The following is a 19,895-nucleotide window of genomic DNA, read 5'->3' on the forward strand; positions in this document are numbered from 1 at the left end:
GGGGTGACCCGTAACCAGGTGACTTCTATTGCACTAGCCTCGTGGACATCTGATGGGAAAGGAGTCATGGACTGATGCTGCTGTCCTCAGCCCGTGCCCCCACTCCATGTAGGAGCACCCCCATCTAGACCTCTCTGGAAGGGAGGATTTTTAGGAACCCCTAATGAGAACAAAGAAGGGAGGTTTTTTTTTTTTAAGTTTCTCATTTATACTTCCAAGTGTTTAATAACCTTCACTGGTATAATGGGAATGTTCTTGTTATACAACCTCGATCCCTACCCTAACGTGTGGTAAAAGCCCTCTCCTCTCTGGTCACTGTGCACCAGTGAGGACCCCCAGACTAGAGGGAGGAGTGAGAGGTTGCAATGCAGGATTCTGGGCGGAGGAGAAGCCTTGCATGCCGAGAAACCCTGGACTGGGACGTCCTTCCACTTTCCTGGCTCTTCCACTTACCTGCTGGGTGACCTGGACAAGTTGCTTCACCTCTTTGAGCCTCAGTTTCCCCCTATATAAAATGGGAAGAAAAGTACTTTACCTCACAAGTTTGGATTTTGTGAGGATCCAAATAATCTGCATAAATACCTAAGTGCTCCACAGACATTAGCTCTTCTCACTAGCCGTGAAGTACAGAGATAGAGTACAAAAAGCTCCCTCCCCTGGGACACGGCATGCGGGTGGAATTCAGGCTTCATGTACTGTGCCCGGCATGGGCATCTCAACTGTTCAGCCGAGCCAGTGGATACAGAAGCCCTGAAAACAGCAGGGCTTTCAGGGCATGCGTGTTTTCCACGGAAGGAGGGAGGCAGGTGGTGAGGTGCAGGCAAGCTCCCTGTGGGCCCTGGAGGAGGCCAGTCTGAGCTCAGATCCCGGCGTGGGGCCCTGGGAGCCTGAGTTTACACTTTCACAAGGTGAGAGAATTTGAAGATAAAGTGAGATAACATGTATAAACCACTCAGCATAGAGTCGTGGTTAATAACTGGTGGTGATGGTGGTCATGGTTCATTTTATGGAACTGGGGTGGCCCCAGAATAGACAGACCAGGGCCCGCTCAGCCAGCTGCTCTGGCATTTCTCAGGAGAGAAGGGATGACAGCCGAGTCCTGACACTCACACAGACAAGGACCTTGCTCTTAAAGGGACCAAAAAAGGTGGAGGGGTATAAATTAAGTATTTGGACTTGACAGTAGGGCTATGGAAAGCCAGGAGGGCGAAGGGCTGGAGTTGGAGGAAGCTGCTAAAGACAATGACCAGGAGGAAGTGTATTCCTGTGGCTGAGGGGCCCAGCTCTTGTCACTTCTCCAATTCTTTTTGCCATAATCCTCTTTCTTGTATCTGAGGATTTTTCTCACAAGTGCCATGACACATTTTCCTCAAGAAACCTCCATCTTACCTGATTCTTTTAGTCTCTTTCTCACAACCATCTGCTATTTGAATCCAAATCATGATGCAGAACACATGGCAGACAATGTATCCAGCATTTCACCTCTCTGAGGTACGCTCTAGCAGTAACGCTGTTCCATGTGTGGGTGTATGCCTGCTAGAGACAAAAAGTTCAAGTTAGAAAAAGTTAAGTAGTGAAGAATGTCTGTCCCACCCACATCCCCCAGTTCATCTCCCAGAGCAAACCCTGTCCACAGTCTCTGGAGGCTCCTGCCAGGTCGTCTGCCCAGGTTCTCTCCGCTGCTCTGCACTGTGATTTTCCCACCTGCAGTAAATCTGGGAGCTTTGGAGCTGCCACCTGTTATTCCATCATAGAGATGTGCCAGAATTAATAGCTGGTATCCTTTTGATAGATGACATTAAGGCTACTCCTAATCTTTTGCTGTTACAAACAGTTCCACAGTGAATATAGACAGTTTTGCATGTATAGTGCAAGTATATATGGTTTGCACAACAATGTAAAAATGTATCTTGAAAATTGCTAAGAGTAAATTTTAAGTGTTCTCCCCACGAAAAAAAAGCATGTGAAGTAATGCATATGTTAATTTGCTTGATTTAGCCATTCCTCAATGCATACATATTTGAAAGCATGTTGTACATGATAAATATATATAATTTGTCAATTAAAAAAATTAATGAAATAGGGATCAATTTTAAGAAATGTGCAGACGTTAACTATAAGATACATTCCTAGGAGTGCAATTGCTTAATCAAAAGGAACTATGGTCCTTTTATTGCATTAGCTGGTGCCAAAATGCTGCTCTAGAAGGTAGACCTATTTACATTCCCACCATCTCATTATAATTCTAATTTTCATTTCTCATTGTTAGTGTGGTTGAGCATCTTTTCGTTTACCTTTTAAAAGTACAGTTAATCCTTGAACGGCACAGATTTGAACTGTGCAGGTCCACTTACATGCAGATTTTTTCAACAAATAGATTGGAAATTTGAGGGATATTTGCGACATAGTGAAAAAACTCACAGATGAACTGCATAGTCTAGAAATATTTTTAAAAATTAAGAAAAAGTTAGATGTGTAATGAATCCATAAAATATATGTAGGTACCAATCTATTTTATCACTTACTACCACAAAATATACACAAATCTATTATAAAAAGTTAAAATCTATTAAAATTTACACACACAAACACAAACCACACAAGGCATCATTTGCAGTCAAGAGATACGTAACAAATGTAGTGATACAGTATTAAATCATAACTGTGTAAAGTAACTGAGGTACATACCTTACTGCTGTAATAATTTCATAGCCACCTCCTGTTGCTGTTGTAGTGAGCTCAAGCGTTGTGAGTATCCTCCTAAAATGCTGTGTGAAACTAATCCTCTCCACCTGAGTAGTTTGTCTCTCCAATAAATCGCATATAGCAGTAAAAAGCATTCTCTCGAGGTTCTCACATATTTTTCATCGTGTTTAGTGCAATACCGTAAACCTTGAATAACACTATGGGACCCATATGAAGTGCCTCTAGTGATGCTGTAAGTGCTCCCAAGAAGCAGAGAAAAGTCATGACATTACAAGAAAAAGTTAAATTGCTTGGTATGTACCATAGATTGAAATCTGCAGCTGTGATTGCCACCATTTCAAGATGAATGAATCCAGCACAAGGATCTCTGTAAATGAAGAAAAGGAAATTTGTGAAGCCATTACAAAGATGTGAGGACAATGGTCCTTGCAGTGGATTCATTTATCTAAGAATACATTATGTAATACATATAACATACAAAATATGTGTCAATCAACTTTATGTAATCGATAAGTCTTTGATCAAGAGTAGGCTATCAGTAGTTAAGTTGTGGGGGAGTCAAAAGTTACTTGCAGTCAATTGCATGGAGAATCGGTGCCCCTAACCCCGATGTTTTTCAAGAGTCAACTGTATTTACTTTTCTGGAAGTATTTGACTATTTTGAAATGCTGTTGGTAACTACATGGACTTTTGTTCAGTAAAATAAGTGAGTCATTTTTTTATAAGGAGCCCAGTGTGGACTCATATGGTCCCCACTGACTTGATCTGTCTTTCCATGTGTGATGTAAACCCAGAAATAACTATCCGTGAGTAATAGTTTGGCTTTAGGAGTGGGCTAGCTGATAACCTAGTTGCTAGAGCTGGTTTTCATGACTGGCTGTTGTCCAAATGCTTTCAGAACACTCCTGCAACTCTGGACTGTTTAAAAGAAAAGCAGGGCAGAGTATTCAGGGTCAGAAGTTGCTTTCAATTGCTGAACCCAAAGTTGTCATCCTCTTGGCTTTAACATTAATCTTTAAAAAATTGTGGCTTAAAGAAACGTTATCATTTTGCCCTTCTGAACCACCAAATGACAAGATGCATTTTCAGTGTCAAGGCCTTGTTTGTAAATGTTTGGGCTCATCACACTTGGGTGGAGTCTGTATCCCACTGGCATTTTGCCTCAAGAAAATTCAGTACAGTACAAGTAATGTTTGCCAAGCTGACTGTCTGATTTATAGACATATGAGGCTTTCTTGCCTGACATACACAAAGCCCACTTGAAAAATGAGGAATGGGCAGTTTCCATGTGCGTGACACTTGATTCCTGGATTCTCTCCATTCTAATATAATGTTAGAAGATTGAATTTGATGACTTTAGCATCCTTGAAAGTCTCCAATTCTGTGACCTTTCCTCTGGTAACTTCTTTCAGTACAGAGTTGTTTGGAATTGGATGACAAGTAAATTACTCCTATATTTATATTTTTAAAATATTTTATATATAAGTAAATTACCCCTATAGAAATATTCAGAAGCCTTCAAATCAGCCCAAATGCTGTAGCACATGAGTCCAGTGGAAGGAACATGATAAAATGAAACTTGCTACTTGGTCACTTTATCATTTAGTTAGTCATTTAGTATTCCCTGAAGGTTTTACATCCTTATGGTGGTACTGGAACTCTAGCAGTTTATATCTGTATTACACAGACACCAAGCTAAATTGATTTTCCTGAGAATTTGACTTTTTATTTCAGAGAGGCTTACTATTCAGAACTATCATATATAGCTATAATTTAAGATGTAGGAAGAATCCTTATGATCATCTGTCTTATCTTATAGATGTAGAAACTGAGGCCCAGCAAAGTGAAATGGTTAAGTCAGGCTCCAGGACTTATAGATTTTTACCAACTTCCCCTCCAGCAAAGAGCCTAAAATGTCATATAACATTGCTGTCTTTTTCCAGGACCAATACCTCTTTAAATAGGTCTGCTTTTTAACCTAATTTTTAACCTGAGATGGAAAATGAGATTTGAAACCCAATTTTCCCTTTCACTTGGTCACATGACCAGAAGCAGCAGAGTTCACTGGGCTAAACATTCACATAGAACCTTTCTCTGTTCCTCTGTGTGTGGTGTGGTATATGCCGTGAAGTGAGGCTCTCCCTGGAGGGGCTGTGGGGTCATGTGGCCTGTCTGCCCTATTGTTATTGTCACACCATCCCCCAGAGTTAGGAGGGACAGGCTATTAAGTTAGCTTATTTATTTTATGAGGAAACAGGCACAGAAAAATTAATTTGGTCTTGGGCTAAATCCCAAAGGGAGAGGGAGTAGAAAAGGAGATAGAGGGTAAGCAGCGTAAAATCCATTCCCTGGACACATCTGGTCCTTGTTTTTATGTAAATGTCGGTATGTTCAGTGACCAAACCCCCTTCAGGCTAGGAGCAGTGAGACAGGGAGTGCTGGTAATCTCAAGGGTTTTATTATAGCCTCATGCATTCCCTAAGAGGTGGCCATTTCCAACTGAAAACTTTGTTTTTTGGTTTTTATTTTTTTAATTTTTATTGAATCATAATTGATTATACATTATTTTGGAGGCTCAACGTTGACGTACGTTGATCATATCAATATTATTAGCATATATATTGTTGCAAATCGTACTTATTCTTTATGCCCCTTGTCCAATCTCTCCCCATCCCCCATCCCTCCCCACTCCCACCCCAACTGGAAACTTTGAGCTGAACTCACATTGCACCTCTACAAAAGGAGATGAACTCAGGGAACTTTCTGTGCCGACATGGAGACCACAGCGGCTATTCTGTCTGGGTGGTCTTGCTGGACCTCTGGACAGGGTTTAGTTAGTATCAGCCCTCCCTACACCCAGGAGGCGCCTGGACCTCCCTCACCACCACCCCTCACCCCCACAACTGTGCATCGAGTCACTGGGGAGAAGGAGAATGCCAGGCTAGAGAAGATGGGGAGGCAGAGAGGGCAGTAGGAGCAAAGCGATTCAGTCTGTGACTTATTTTCTCATCAGCTTATTGGGGGTTGGGGAATTGCAAAGATAATGCTTCCCCCTCAGGGTGGCGATAGGCACACCCAGCCCAGCCAACAGCTGGAAGGTGCTGGAAATCCAGACCCTCACTAAAAACACCATTATAGAAGAAAAGGAACCACCTCCTCAATAATGTTGGCCCAGTAGCACGTGGACCAATAAATAATTTTTACAATAAGCTTATTTTTCTTATTATTACAAAAATAATATGTATTCATTGTAGAACACTTAGAAAACCACAAATCCAAAAGAAGAAAATAGAGATCACCTCTAACTCCACCCTCATGGTGTACGTATGGTGCAGAGCCGTGGATAGACGCGCAGACTCTGGGATCAGAGCCTCTGGGTTTGAACCCTGGCCCCCCTGAGAAGTAGCTGTGTACTGTGAGTGAGTTTTTTAGCTTCTCTGAGTCTCTGTTTCCTCCCTTGTTAAATGGGGGTAATAACAGTGCCTACTTCATGGGCTTGTTGCAAAGATTACATGAGAGTATACTGATAATAAGCTGTCAGGACAGTGCAGGAATGTAGTGAGAGCTAAGTAAATATTGGCTGCAGTTATTTATTCTTAGCTATCATTTTGTTCTCAACCATGGTAAAACTTGCAGAAACAGCCTTTTCTAGTTGCAAAGTAAACTCAGCCTGAAAACAATGCAAAGACTCCTTGCAGATATTTAACTGAAGTGACTGTAATTGTTAACGAAGTGACTCTTTTTGAAAACATAGTTATAATACCTGAGCGATCCCAGATATCTGATGTTTATTTTGAGATGATTTACGTTCCTTATATAACAGACTTTTTTAGAATCTGATACCACATTTAAGCAACTAAGCCCTCTGTCTTGCTAAAAATCAGTTATACTTCTTGTTCAAGTCAATTCACTTGATTAAACCAAATTTATTTTATTTTATATTTTATATTTTATATTATATTTTAATTTATGTTATTGTGGTAAGAACACTTAACATGAAACGACCTTCTTGACAAATGTTTAAGTGAGCAGTGCAGTATTAACTGTACGCACAATGTTGTTCAGCGGATGTCCAGAATTTATTTATCTTGCGTAACTGAAAGTTTATGCCCATTTTCTCCTCACCCTAACCCCTGGCAACCACCATTCTACTCTCTGATTCTATGAACTTGACTATTGTAGCTATCTCATATAAGTGCAATTATGCAGTATTTGTCCTTCTGTGATTGGCTTATTTCACTCAGCATAACATCCTCAAGGTTCAGCCATGCCATCGATACATATCGCAGAATTTCCTTCTTTTTTAAGTCTGAATAATAATTGACCATATGTATATACCACATTTTCTTTATCCATTCATCCACTGATGGACACTTGTATCCTTTACACATCTTGGCTATTATAAATAATGCTGCAATGAACACAGGAGTGCAGATATCTCTTCAAGATCCTGATTTCAGTTTTTGGATAGATATCCAGAAGTGGGATTGCTGGATCATATGCCATTTTTAATTTTGGGGGGAGTAAACCAAATTTACTGAACACCTGCTGTGTTCAGTAGTAGATACTAGGTGTATAGTGGTAAACAGAATGAAGGTAGAGTCTCTGCCCTTATAGAATTTCTGTCTTATAATCACCAAATAAATATATCATTTCAGAGTAAAAGTGCTATGAAAGAAAATCATTGGTGCTATAAGAATAGAGAACCTGATTAGGTGGTGTAAAGCATCTGCAGTGGGTTTTGGGATTACAAACATGATGAAGACTTAACCCTGCTCTCAGGCTCCTTAGGGTTTAGTCTAGTGGAGGGGCCATGCCAGGCAGGAGCACTAAGCACAGTGGCGGGGAACAGACTTCATCAGGAGGAAACAGGAAAGGAAGTGCCATTCCACTGGGTGGAGCAGGGCCTCCTGGAGAGAAGTGTCCCAGAGGGATGGGTAGTTGGAGATGAAGAAGAGGGAAGGCATTCCAGGCAGAAGGAAAATTCTGGGCAAAGGTGTAGAGAAAGGAAATTGCAGGATGCTTTTGGAGAACAGCAAAGAGCCTAGTGTAGTTTGTGGGGTGCGGAGGGTGGGACTTTAGTCAGAGACTGACAGAAGGTTGGAAAGGTGAGGCAGAGGCTAGTCATGGAGAATTTGTTCTGTACACATGTATCCTAGAAGTAATCAGGGACACTCACAATTTTGGAGATTATTTGGGCTCTAAGAAGGGATGGGGGTTCTTTGAGAGCTGGATTGGAGAGGAAGGAGCCTGGGGACAGGAAGGGCAGTGGGGGCACCGCCAGCACTCTCTCCGTGCCTACCTCATGCAGGACACTCACTGGACTAGGTGCCAGGAGACCTTGGGATTATTCAAATAAATCAACCCAGGAAGTGCTAGGGGTAGGAGTCCGAATGCCCCAGCCTGGAAAAGAAGCTCCAGAAGGGGCAGGGCAGCATCTTGGGTGGTGTCTAGCTGGGCAAGTAGCCCTGCTCAACCCAAGTGTGAGGGGACAGACGTGGGCAGGGAGGACCTGGCCCTGCTTCTAGCTAGCCTCCATTGTCTTGCATCCTTTTATGGACACACATCTTGTTTAAAACTCATGTAATTAGAAACTTGGCTCTGGGAAGAAATTTCAGCATTTCTCTTCTCTTGTTCTATTAAAAATAGACTGCCAAATTTGCTTCCTTGGGGACCCTTGCCTTGTATTTACCTGAGCCAGGGAGCAATTTTCTAATCCCAGATGCCATTTCCTGGTGGGTCTTTCTTCGGCCGGGATGGAGCACACAGTTTCCACGGAGGCTGCGACGGGAAGCCCCTGATTGGGTGGAACGGGCCCCTTCCTTCCTGCCCCCTCCCTTTGTTCCCAGAACGGGGAGCCAGCAGTGCCAAGGTGGGATCTTCCAAAAGACAAATTTTCTTTCCCGGCTCTCAAAGCTTGATATAGCTTTTCGGTCCTTTTACAAAGATAGAAACTGTATTTTTAAATAGCTAGACTGATTACATCTCTTTTTTGTTCCAGAGTAATGAAAGTTCCACTGGAGGTCTTAACAAAATTTCTATAATTGAATGAATAAATGTTAAAAATATATTGAGCACCATGGGGATGGTTCTATAATTACGTTCACCCCTGTGTCCTCCACAGGCAATCCTGCATGCTGACCACACGTGCATGCTGGCACGTGCGCACACAGGCACAGGCCCAGATCTGTATGTGCCCCGGGCCGTGCCGCCTTCTGCCTGGCTGGAACTGATTCTCATGAACTCAGAGCATTCTTGCCCCTAATCTGTCACCAGGAGAAACTCTCTTATCACCTTGGCCAGAAGGCAGGATGCTTGTGAAATTACACAGCCCTCAAAAGTTCCAGCGGGCAGGCGAGTCAAATTTCATATTAGCCTTCAAATGGTTAGTAAGACTGATTTTCGACAGAAGTATAGGGCTTCCACTCTAGCTACATTCAACTACATATACAGCCAGATTAGTTACATAGTCCCCTTGAAGATCAAATTTCAGCTTCCTGAGTCAGTCAGCATTTGTGAAGATGTGTATCTTTAAACAAGTTTAGCAGCCTTATGTTTTTTCTTTCTTTCCTTATTTCTTTATTTTTACTTTTCTAAGTCAGTAACTTTTTAGGTTATTGAAGTATAGCACATAAGAAGATTCATCCATTTTAATTGTACAGTTTGGTGAGTTTTGACAGATTTGTATATTTGTGTGACCACTGCCATCATCAAGATAAAGAAACTTTCCATCACCCTGAGCTTGCTCTTTGTTCATGCCACTAAATGGTTAGCCCCCAGCCCCACCCCTAGCCACAGGCAACCACTGGTCTGCTTTCTGTCGCTGTAGCTTAGCTTTTCCTGTTCTAGAATTTAACATAAGTAGAATCGTATAGTATGTCCTCTTTGGTGTCTGGCTTCTTTCACTCAGCATGTTTCTGAGATTCATTCATGTTGTTGCATAGTTCAGTCCTTTTAGACTTTTTTATTGCTGAGTTGTAGTCATTGTACAAATGTATTACAGGGTATCCATTCTCCCTGTTGAGGGACAGTTGGGTATTTTCCAATTTGGGACTATTATGGATAAAGCTAGCAGCCTTAGTTTTATAGACGTGTACCCTCAGTGACAGTTCCAAGCATGTGTTAGGCATTTGATAATTATTAATCAACTTTTTATTTTTGTATTTGAAGTATCTTGTTAATTTCGAAGAAAACGTTCAGTGTACATCCAATTTCCAGAGAAACATGTTCCAATAGATTGTTTAAAGCCAGTTCTGGGAATTCTGAACACATTTTCCACAGATAACATTCACTCCTTCAGGAAGCATTTGCTGAGACCTGCTCTTGGTCAGCCCTGCTCTAGTGCCATAGGGAGCAGAGTAAGAAGGGCCCCTGCCCTGATGCGTTCACAGCCCAGTTGGGGAGACACACATGCAAGCTAACATGGCACAGTTCTCCGGGGGAGTTGTAAGGCCCCTGGGGGGACCCAGGAAAGCAGGGGCAGCTTCTCACAGGACACAGAGTTTGGTCTCAAAGGCTGAGTCTGAGCTGTTGTGTTTCTGCTCAGCAGTGGGTGCCAGCTGGATACATGTTTGACCGGGCTGTCTATAAGAACTGAACAGTGCATGTCCAGACCAAAGACAGTCAACTCAAAATTTTAAAAACATTGAGTAGATCAAACAAAACAGCAACTGAACACCACATTCAGTCTGAGGGCCATTTTTTCAACCTTTTTTTTGGTGGCAGCTTCTTTCACAGGCCTACTTAGCATAGCATGGCTGACTTTTAGTCACAAGGAAACCTGACTACCCTCTGTAACAGAATATTTGGGAAAGTTCATCATTCTCATCATACTGGGTATAGATGTGTGCGCTGAGTTATCCCAGCCAGCATGGGTATACACAGGACTTCCCTAAGCTAGGGAGTGTCTGTGATTAGAATCATAGATTTATTTTAGAAGTAGCCAGGACCCTTAAGGCCAACTGGTAGAATTCCATCCATTTCACAAGCAAGAAAAGGAAGGCCACTGAGCTTTTGTGAATCCACTGCTCTATTTATAAAATATGAGCTATTTTTGCTCATTTGGTATCTTCAGGTATCTATTTTCTGAGCACTGATTCTCTCACTTTGCTCAAGCATCCATGCATGGCTGCCTTTACCCTAATTAATTTTGTTTCTTTCCATGGCTACAGACTATGCTTCTCACCAGCCAAATGTCCTTCAGCAAAATTTATTGCACACCCACTGTACACCAGGCACTGAATACAGAGACATTTAAAATAATCAGTAGATAACATTTTGGACAGTTTTCTAGGTGCCAAGACAATTCTAAATGCTTCACATATATTAACTCCACAGCCCCATGAGGTGTGTGGATACTATTATTAACCCTATTTTACAGATGAGGAAGTGAGGCACAGAGAGGTTAAGTCATTTGCCCAAGGTCACAGAACTAGTGAGTGATGGAGTCAGAATTAGATCCCAGGCAGTCTGGGTCCAAAGCCCACACTGTCCACCACTATCTTGTATGACTATTAGGAAGACATGTTCCCTGAGGTTAAAGAATTTATTATCTAATGAGAAAGGCCAGTTCATCCATCTGATTTTAGTACACTGTGCCATGGTGCCAAAGAAGCACAGGCAAGGACTCCAGGAGCTCAGAAGAGGGAGCGATTGGGTCCACCTATGGTGAGGGAGGGGGAGAGAAATAATAATATCTTGTATTGACTAAACGTTGACTAAGTCTCAACACTGTTGAGAACATTAAAAGCATTTTCTCATGTAACCACCTACCAACCCAATTTTACAGATGAGAAAATTGGGGCTTAAAGTTAAGTAACATGTAACCTTATCAAAGTTAATCTAGGTGTTTTGAAGATTGAATAGGATTTGGGCTAGATATCTAGGTTCTAGACCTTAGGGGAAAGGTTTCTCAGAGCCACAGCCCAGCATAAGCAGAGGCAGGGGAGCTTTGGTGGATTTTAAAACCCATCTTCATATAAGCATATTTAAATTCTGTATTTTCTCAATTGTATGATGCGCCATTTAACTACCTTTTGGTACTTTTTGGAATAAAAGGAAACTACTTTAAGTGTGTTTGTTTTGTTTTGTTTTGTTTTACTAACCAACAAGAGCATAAACATATCTGTGCAATACCATGCCTTGGCATTTAGTCTGGGCAGTGGTCCTCAAACTTTACCATGCATCACAGTCATCTGGAGATCTTATAAATGTAGGTCACCAAGCACAGCACCTGGGATTCTGATTCTGTGGTTCTAGGGAGGAGCTAGAAGTCTAAATTTTAGCAAGCCCCTTATTTGATTCTAATGCAAGACCATACTTTAAGAATCAGTGGTCTCTAGGTCCTTCTGAGTCACATTTTTCTTTAGCAGGCAGTCTAAATAACATATTATTGAAAGTTGGATCAGCTAGGATTTTGGTAGAAGAGTAATTGGTGCCTGAGTTCTTTGAGATATAAGAATTATGTTCTTTGTGAATAAGTATTCATTCTTAAAAAGGAAGGAAATTCTGGCACATAGTGCAACATGGATGAACCTTGAAGATGTCATGCTAAGTGAAATAAGCCAGTCACAAAAGCACAAATTCTGTATGATTCCACTTATATGAAGTACCTAGAGTAGTCAAAATCATAGAAACAGAAGTAGTTCTGTCTTGCTGTGGTTGCCAGGGGCTGGGGAGAGGAGGGGATAGACAATTATTGTTTAATGGGTTCAGAGTTTCAGTTGGGGAAGATGAAAAATTCTGGGGATAGATGGTGGTGATGGTTGCACAACAATATGAATGTATTGCATACTACTGAACTATACACTTAAAATTATTAAAATGGTAAAATAATAATAATAATAACTGGATGTATGGGGGAAAACTTTGAGCAAACCAGCCTCTCCCAGCTTTGATAATCTTCTGTCTTGAGACACTGGGTGATTTCTTCTTCTTTGATTACACTGCCTGATATGTGACAAGCAGTTCTTTTATACCTGCTCAATGACAAGTAAGCACAGCTCGGCCTACCTGTTCTTTGTCCACCTTATTAAGCTCTCACTGTTGCTTTAAAGCAAGAAAGTGCACACACGCAGCCACTCCTCCGATAGTAAGTATTGGCATCACTTGTAGTAAATGTACAGCTGGCAGCTGTGTTCCCATTAACTTTTTATCTCACTATAGCATTAGAATGGAATCTTTTAAAAAGATAGTTAACTTTTAGGAACCCAAATTTAAGTTAAATTTTAAATACATGAGTTGCTACCAAGGTCAACCACTCGGCCCAGGCAGCTCCGGGAGAAAGAGATGCCGAGTGTGCGTGGCTGACTTGGCGCTAGCACAGGTGATGACGGCCGCGTTTCAGCTTCTCTGCCTGCCAGTGGTGAGTTTCTTTTGGCACTGACAGTAGGAGGCATTCAGAAATATTAAAATGTGGGAAAATGTTGTTTACCAGTCATGGTTCTTGGTAGCAAACCAAAGAAGCTGATTCTGGCTAATTTAAGCAGGAATTTTTTGGAGGATCGGGTCGTTCACACAATTAATGGGAAGGTTGGAGAATGAGGCTCAAAAAAGTGTTGGGAAGCCACCACCAATGGACTCTCAGCTCAGCCTCCACCACCACAAATTCTTATTTTCCCTGTATCTTTGCATCATTCCCTCAAGGTTCAACACTCCACTCTGCTGGAAGGAAATGAACGTCTAATTTTAGATCACGTACCTGTACCCCAACCTGCTAAGGAAGGGGGCAAGGGACTATCTGCCGCACCTTCAGCTTCTATGGCCCATGAGGGCCAGTCTCCCTAAACAGAAAGGGTCTTCAGCAAAGAGCGACTCATGCCCACTCCAGTGTGCACCCCAGTTTCTTCAATCTGTTTCTGAACCTTTAGCTACCCAGTTCTGGTCACAAGAGAGACCAAAAGAGCGTGGTTGGGTCAGAGTAATGAGTTCAATTATCCTTATTGGAAAAGCAAGTCCCCAGGTAGGTCCTCCATGGGTGGTTCCAAAGCATCTTCCGAGCACCCAGGAACATCAAGTTCATTCATCTAAGGATCTACAACCTGCAGTCTGTGATCTGGGGCTGTCTGGTACACAAATCAGTCTCAAATGACAATAGCACTTACTGTTATTTTGGGAGGTAGTTTGTTCTGGCCCTGCAGAGACAAAACTCAGAGTGAAATCTTGACTTTAAATCTTATATACTATGTGACCCATTCAATGGGTCTTTGATTTTCCTCTGATCTAAACCAGCTGCAGATACTGATGAAAGTAAACTCTGGCTCACATTCTGAGAACTACCTTTATCCTCCTTGTCCACAGTGAAACAGAATAGAGAAGTGAAAAGCATGAACTGGAAGTGTGCATGCATGGTGGCATAAACACCACATTTAGGGCAGTGGTTTCCCCTGGGGAGGGAGGGAGGAAAGGGCTCTGGGAGGAGTCCACAGGGGACTTCAGCATTTCTCAATGTTTTGTTTTCTTTATTAAAAATGTATCCGGATCCAGTTTGCTCGTTCAACTACTCCTCTCACCTGTTCTTCAAATGCATGGAAACTTTAGTCTGTGGACCCCCTTTAGTTTTGTCTAATAGATCATTCTCTAGATAGTTCTCATCTACCTTAGATCCCACACTCCCTCCATCCACAGAGCCAACCACTATCCTACAATTGATGTTAACATTTTTGTATTTGTGCTATATCCATAGATTGTTCAGTTTCAATGTATTTTAAATTTTTCATGAATGTTATAAAGCTGTACATGTCCTTTTGAAACTGATTTTTAAACACCAAGTATAAGGTTCATATACCAGCCACCAGCCAAAAAAACAAAAAAAAGAAACTGACTTTTTACTCAATTTTCAGGGGGACATTTACCTTTGTTGAAATGCAGAGACCTAGTTCATTCTCACCACCGTATGGTATTTTATCTAAATAAGCTACACTTGATTTTTAAAAGCATCTGAAGCAAACAAGGCGAAGTGTCAAAATTTATTAAGTTAGTGGTAGGTACATCAGCATTCATTATTTATTCTCTAGACTTGTATATGTGTTTGAAAGTTTTCAGAATCTGAAAGAAGAGGGGCGACCACTAGAGTGGGAGTCATGGAAGTTGATATCTCTAGCCCAACACTAGTTGGGCTAGACTGAGACCTGATTCTACAGCTGATCAGACTGAAATTAAAAATAAACTTTGTGGGATTGGCCCACTCTTGTTTGCTTTTCGTGGGAGTCTGCCTCCTGGGGGAAATGCCTGAAAGTCTTGACCTCAGGCTGAAGAGTGTTTATTTAGCTGTATGATTTGGAGTGTTCTGGTAGGTGGCCAAAGCAAGCCAAACAATTTGTTGTGGGCCTGGCCATTTTAAAAAAAGAAATTGGCAAGAAATCATTTCACAGAACGGCTGTGATTCACAATTTTTAAAAATATTTATAACATACTTAAGCTATAAATAGTCCAAATGATAAATATTGGTCACAACTTCGGCCAGGCCAACCTTTGACCTCCTCAACACTCTACAAACTTGGGGTAAGAGAAGGCAATTCCTCTTCTGCTTACTGGACACCCTGTGAGACTTAGGGGCAGGTTCTCTTCCTTCTCCATCTCTGATGCTTTCAGACAAGTGAGACTTTGAAAGAAGTGAGAGCTTTTGACCCAAGGCCTGTGGTTTTACAGAGCCATAGTTCATTTTGCCATTGATCAATTTTGCCATTGATCAAAAGGTCTGTACTAGGTGAAATAAGAGACTCCTGAGAAGCAAATGAAATTACAGATGTGGAAGTTAGCTATGCTCAAAGTGACCACGAGCCCCATTCTATTCCCTCCTTCTCCCAGGGAAGGCTCCCCAGATTCCCAGCATTTACCAGATGCATCCAGCCCAGCGTGGCCCACTTGAAATGATCCGATGCCCACACTGACATGTCCTTCTTTTCACCCAGGCTATGACTTCTGCCAGGTCCTACAGTGGTTTGCCGAGAGGGTCGACAGAATCATCCTGCTCTTTGATGCCCACAAACTGGACATCTCAGACGAGTTCTCAGAGGCCATCAAGGCCTTCCGGGGCCAGGATGACAAGATCCGCGTGGTGCTGAACAAGGCCGACCAAGTGGACACACAGCAGCTGATGCGGGTCTACGGGGCCCTCATGTGGTCCCTGGGCAAGGTCATCAACACGCCCGAGGTGCTGCGCGTCTACATTGGCTCCTTCTGGGCACAGCCCCTGCAGAACACGGACAACCGCCGGCTCTTTGAGGCCGAGGCCCAGGACCTCTTCAGAGACATCCAGAGCCTTCCCCAGAAGGCAGCGGTGCGCAAACTCAACGACCTCATCAAGCGAGCGAGGCTGGCCAAGGTAAACTGGGAGGTGCCCTGGGTGGCAGCCCTGGGCCACAAGCTTTGCTTTCTCCTTTGCAGAGGGAAGGTGGGTGGGGCAGGCTCCATTCCAGAAGCCTTAAGGAGTGGAACAGAGATAGGTTAAAAATACAGCCTCAAGATCAGCCAGCCCTGTTTCCATTCCAGCTCCTGACTCTGTGATCTCAGGCAAATAGCTTAACCTTTCCAAACCTGTTTTCTAATCTGTAAAATGGAGTTAATAAGAGTACTTCATAGGCCACTTATGAGGTTACAGTGTGACAAAGCATGTGGCCTTGTGCCTGGTGCATAGGGAAGGATCAAGTCAACGCACTTGCTGTGTGGAAGCTGTTACGATATTAGGACCCTGGAATATAACCAGCTGGACCTGAGAGAGGTGGTGTTGGTGGGACCAACAGGGTGCTAAGAAGCCACCAGTAGTCACCACATACTTAAGGCAGAGAACCCAATGTCACTTCCTGGACCCAGAGGAGTCCTAGGGGGAAGGTTGGTTCAGCCTATCCTGAGGAGTGTGTTGGTGTAGGGTCATGCCCTGTCCCCACTCTGGGTTGTAGCCTGTGAATGTGCACACTGTGGCTCCTGGCTCCTCCACCTCGTAGCTGAGCCTTTCAGCAGCCCCAGGAATGTGTGCCAACGGGGTGAGTGGTAGTCTGCTGACCTTTCTCATGTAGCAGAATCAATTCAGTTACATCCCTGAAGAGAGAAAAGCACATCACTCCTACAAGAGACAGTACAGGGAAAAAATGTTTCCTGAAAAAATATGTGTACATTTCATGAAATCATTGTCCAATAATGCTGAAAGAGGCTCCAGATTTGACTTAGTCCCGGTGAAGTTCAAACCTGGCTGATCATCAGAAGCACCCAGGAGCTTTCACCAGTATAAATTCCCAGGCCTTGGCCTGGAGCTTCTGATTCAGAGGTGTGTGTACACACATGTCCATGTGTATGCATGCACGCATGTGTGTGTGTGGTATAAATATCCCCAGGTGATTCTGATGATCAGAATCAACTTTGGGGACCAGAAGTCTGTGCTGACTCCCTAACTTTATAAGAATAAGGTTAGGATATGTGATTTCTTCAGGGTCACCTAATCCATTTGTAACAAAGCCAGGCCTAAAATCAGGCCTCCTGGCTTTCATTCCAGCTTTCTGCTTTGGGCCTCATCACTTCAACTAACACCAGTCCACAGGCCTGCATCTCCAGATCCACTAGTACTTGGTCAGGAAGTGAGGTCAGCTCACCTTCTCTTCTAGCTGCAAAGAACCGATATCCCCTCCCACATTCCTCTTGCTTCACGGGAAGTGGTTTCTGGTCTGCCTTCTGGAGTCCACCACCACTTTGCCTCATGCAGTCCACGTACTCAGCACCCCCAGCCCTGGTGGAGGCGGAAGGTTCCCAACCACCTTGTTACAGAATGATGAGCTGTGTGCTGGCTGAAGTGTGGATACTGCCAACAGTGCTCTGAGGAGGGTGACTAAGTGCCAGGAGAAGAGAAGAAGGGCTTCACTGAAGTGACAGCTGAGAGGGGACAAGCCTTCCAACTTCTCCTCCTAGTTGCATCTCAGCGGCCTCTGTCTTCATGCCAGTGTGCTGACACAGCAGCATCCCTCCTAGGGCAATAGAAGCACCTCACTGGCTACCACTGCCCACACACAGTCCCTCGATCTCCTGCTTTCCCCTCTACTCACCTTACATCCTGGTGCGTGCACACGCATTCCTCCCGTATCGCCCCACTAACTTGCAGTCAATGGTGCTTGTGTTCTTTCTTCCCGGTGCAAGCTGCTTCCTTTCTAACTAGTTTGTAAATCCACTTATTTGCAGCTCTCCTGAAATGATTTCTCCCTCACACTTGTCCTGGGCCTAATACTTGGTGGCAGGAAGTCTGTTCTTGCCCATTCAGTGACCCATTGGCATGTGGTATTTCTCTTCTCCAGCTGGTGCAGCTGAACTTAACCTTCAGTGTGCATGACATCTACATTATTTTATAACCAAAGCTGGTAACTCATGTCATAGCCTTTGCAGATTGCAAGAATTTTTTTAACTATTTCTAAGTGCCCATGGACATTTTTAATTTACCAATCATTGCTGAGGGCCTGGTGACTCAAGACACTGCTGTAATCAGTCATATAAATAAATAAGGGGGGCCGGCCTGTGGCTCACTTGGGAGAGTGTGGTGCTGACAACACCAAGTCAAGGGTTAAAATCGCCTTGCTGGTCATCTTTTTAAAAATAAATAAATAAATAGAATAGAATAAATAAGGAGCAGAGAACTCACTGGAAATGCCAAGCACCATAACCCATAGAACTTCCCTGCCACCCTGGGGCATTAGTCCCTCTGGTCGGGTCAGCCCGGCCTAGGCTTGAGAGAGGCACAGAATACTGCTGTGTATTCTGACACTGTGAATAATGAAAACCCTTGTGTGGCTGTGGGGGTGGGGGGCGGTCAAACTTGCTGAGCTTACTTATAGGAAGAAAGCTTGTGGGGGGGGGGGGTTCTTCCTAAGAATAGTATCTGGCTTGTTCCTTTTCACAAAGGAAAATGTTTGAAATACAGATAGTTCTAGCCTGAGCTTCTCAGTGCCAGTTGCTCATGGGGCAGTACTGTGCTGAGAAGCAGAGACAGGAAGCAGAGTCTCAGCTGGATTAGAAGCAGAACTCAGCACAATGGCCTCGGCCACTAAGTGATGACATTCACTTTAGACCATCTGCAGTTTTTTGGTTTTTTTTTTTAAGATGACCAGTAAAGGGATCTTAACCCTTGACTTGGTGTTGTCAGCACCACGCTCACCCAGTGAACTAACCGGCCATCCCTATATGGGCTCTGAACCCTGGGCCTTGGTGTTATCAGCACCGCACTCTCCCAAGTGAGCCACGGGCCAGCCCAGACCATCTGCAATTTTATGTTCCATTTGGGGACTTGGTTTTGCTTAAGTGAACAAGGAGTCACCTGAGTTTTTCCCTTTGGGGTGTTTATATTTCCTAAAAATGCCTTTATTTTGGTATGTTAATCTTTCTCTTGATCCAGTTTTCCTTTTGCACACCAACAGTATTCCAGAAGCTACACAGTTTGTATTACATGTGTTATTTTGTTTGATCTTGTCAGTAACTACACAGAGTTTGGCATTATTATCCTCATTTCACACACGAGGAAACTGAAGCTGAGAGAGGTAAAATATTTCCCTAGGGCTACACAGTCTTAAGTTAGAAATGATAGATTCAAATCCCAGTCAGTCTGACTCCCTAGTCCAGAAAGCATTCACCTGAAATCCAGAGTAGACAGCGTCTGCAATAGCTCCTTACTATGTCCTTGCTTTCTGCATTAATTTGTTTTTCTATTTATTCTGTAAAATTCTCTATCCACAGAAACCCTACAGAGTTTAGAGGTTTATCAAGCTGACATTTTGAAAACATGCAAAGGATAAGTTTTCAGATGTCCCCTAGCGGTGTTAGGTCGTGGAGTGTGTCTATTTATAGAACACCATAATTAAGCAGAACTCACGGCCCATCCATATAAAGCAAGTGCATCATCATTTTAATCAAACTCAAGGTGTCATAAAGGTGACACTTTAATAATATCAAAAATAGATACTGTTACTAAAGAGCTCTTGAAATTTAATGATTTCCCTGCTTTTTCTGTTTATATTTTTTTCACAACCCTCTATTCCAAGAAATAGGAAACCTTTAGCGTGGGTTTTTGGTTAGCCTCAAAGATCACGTCTTATGATATCAGTAGACACCTTTCTTTGAAGACGACTCACACTCTGAGGTGCCAATCAAGGTTCATTTCATGGTTCTTTTTTTGGCAGCTGGCTGGTACAGGGATTTCATGATTTTTTAGAGTAAGT

General features: G+C 43.0%; 1 protein-coding gene across 1 annotated transcript in view; it reads left to right on the forward strand.

Annotated features, from left to right (window-relative positions):
* Positions 1–19,895, forward strand: part of EHD4 (EH domain containing 4) — a 73,747-nt gene that overhangs the window by 39,120 nt on the left and 14,732 nt on the right. The window contains exon 4 of the mRNA XM_063090515.1: positions 15,618–16,030. Within this exon, the coding sequence (XP_062946585.1) occupies positions 15,618–16,030 (413 nt within the window). The remainder of the gene's footprint in view (positions 1–15,617; positions 16,031–19,895) is intronic.

Source organism: Cynocephalus volans, chromosome 3, assembly GCF_027409185.1.
Source record: "Cynocephalus volans isolate mCynVol1 chromosome 3, mCynVol1.pri, whole genome shotgun sequence".
Classification (NCBI taxonomy): Eukaryota; Metazoa; Chordata; class Mammalia; order Dermoptera; family Cynocephalidae; genus Cynocephalus; species Cynocephalus volans.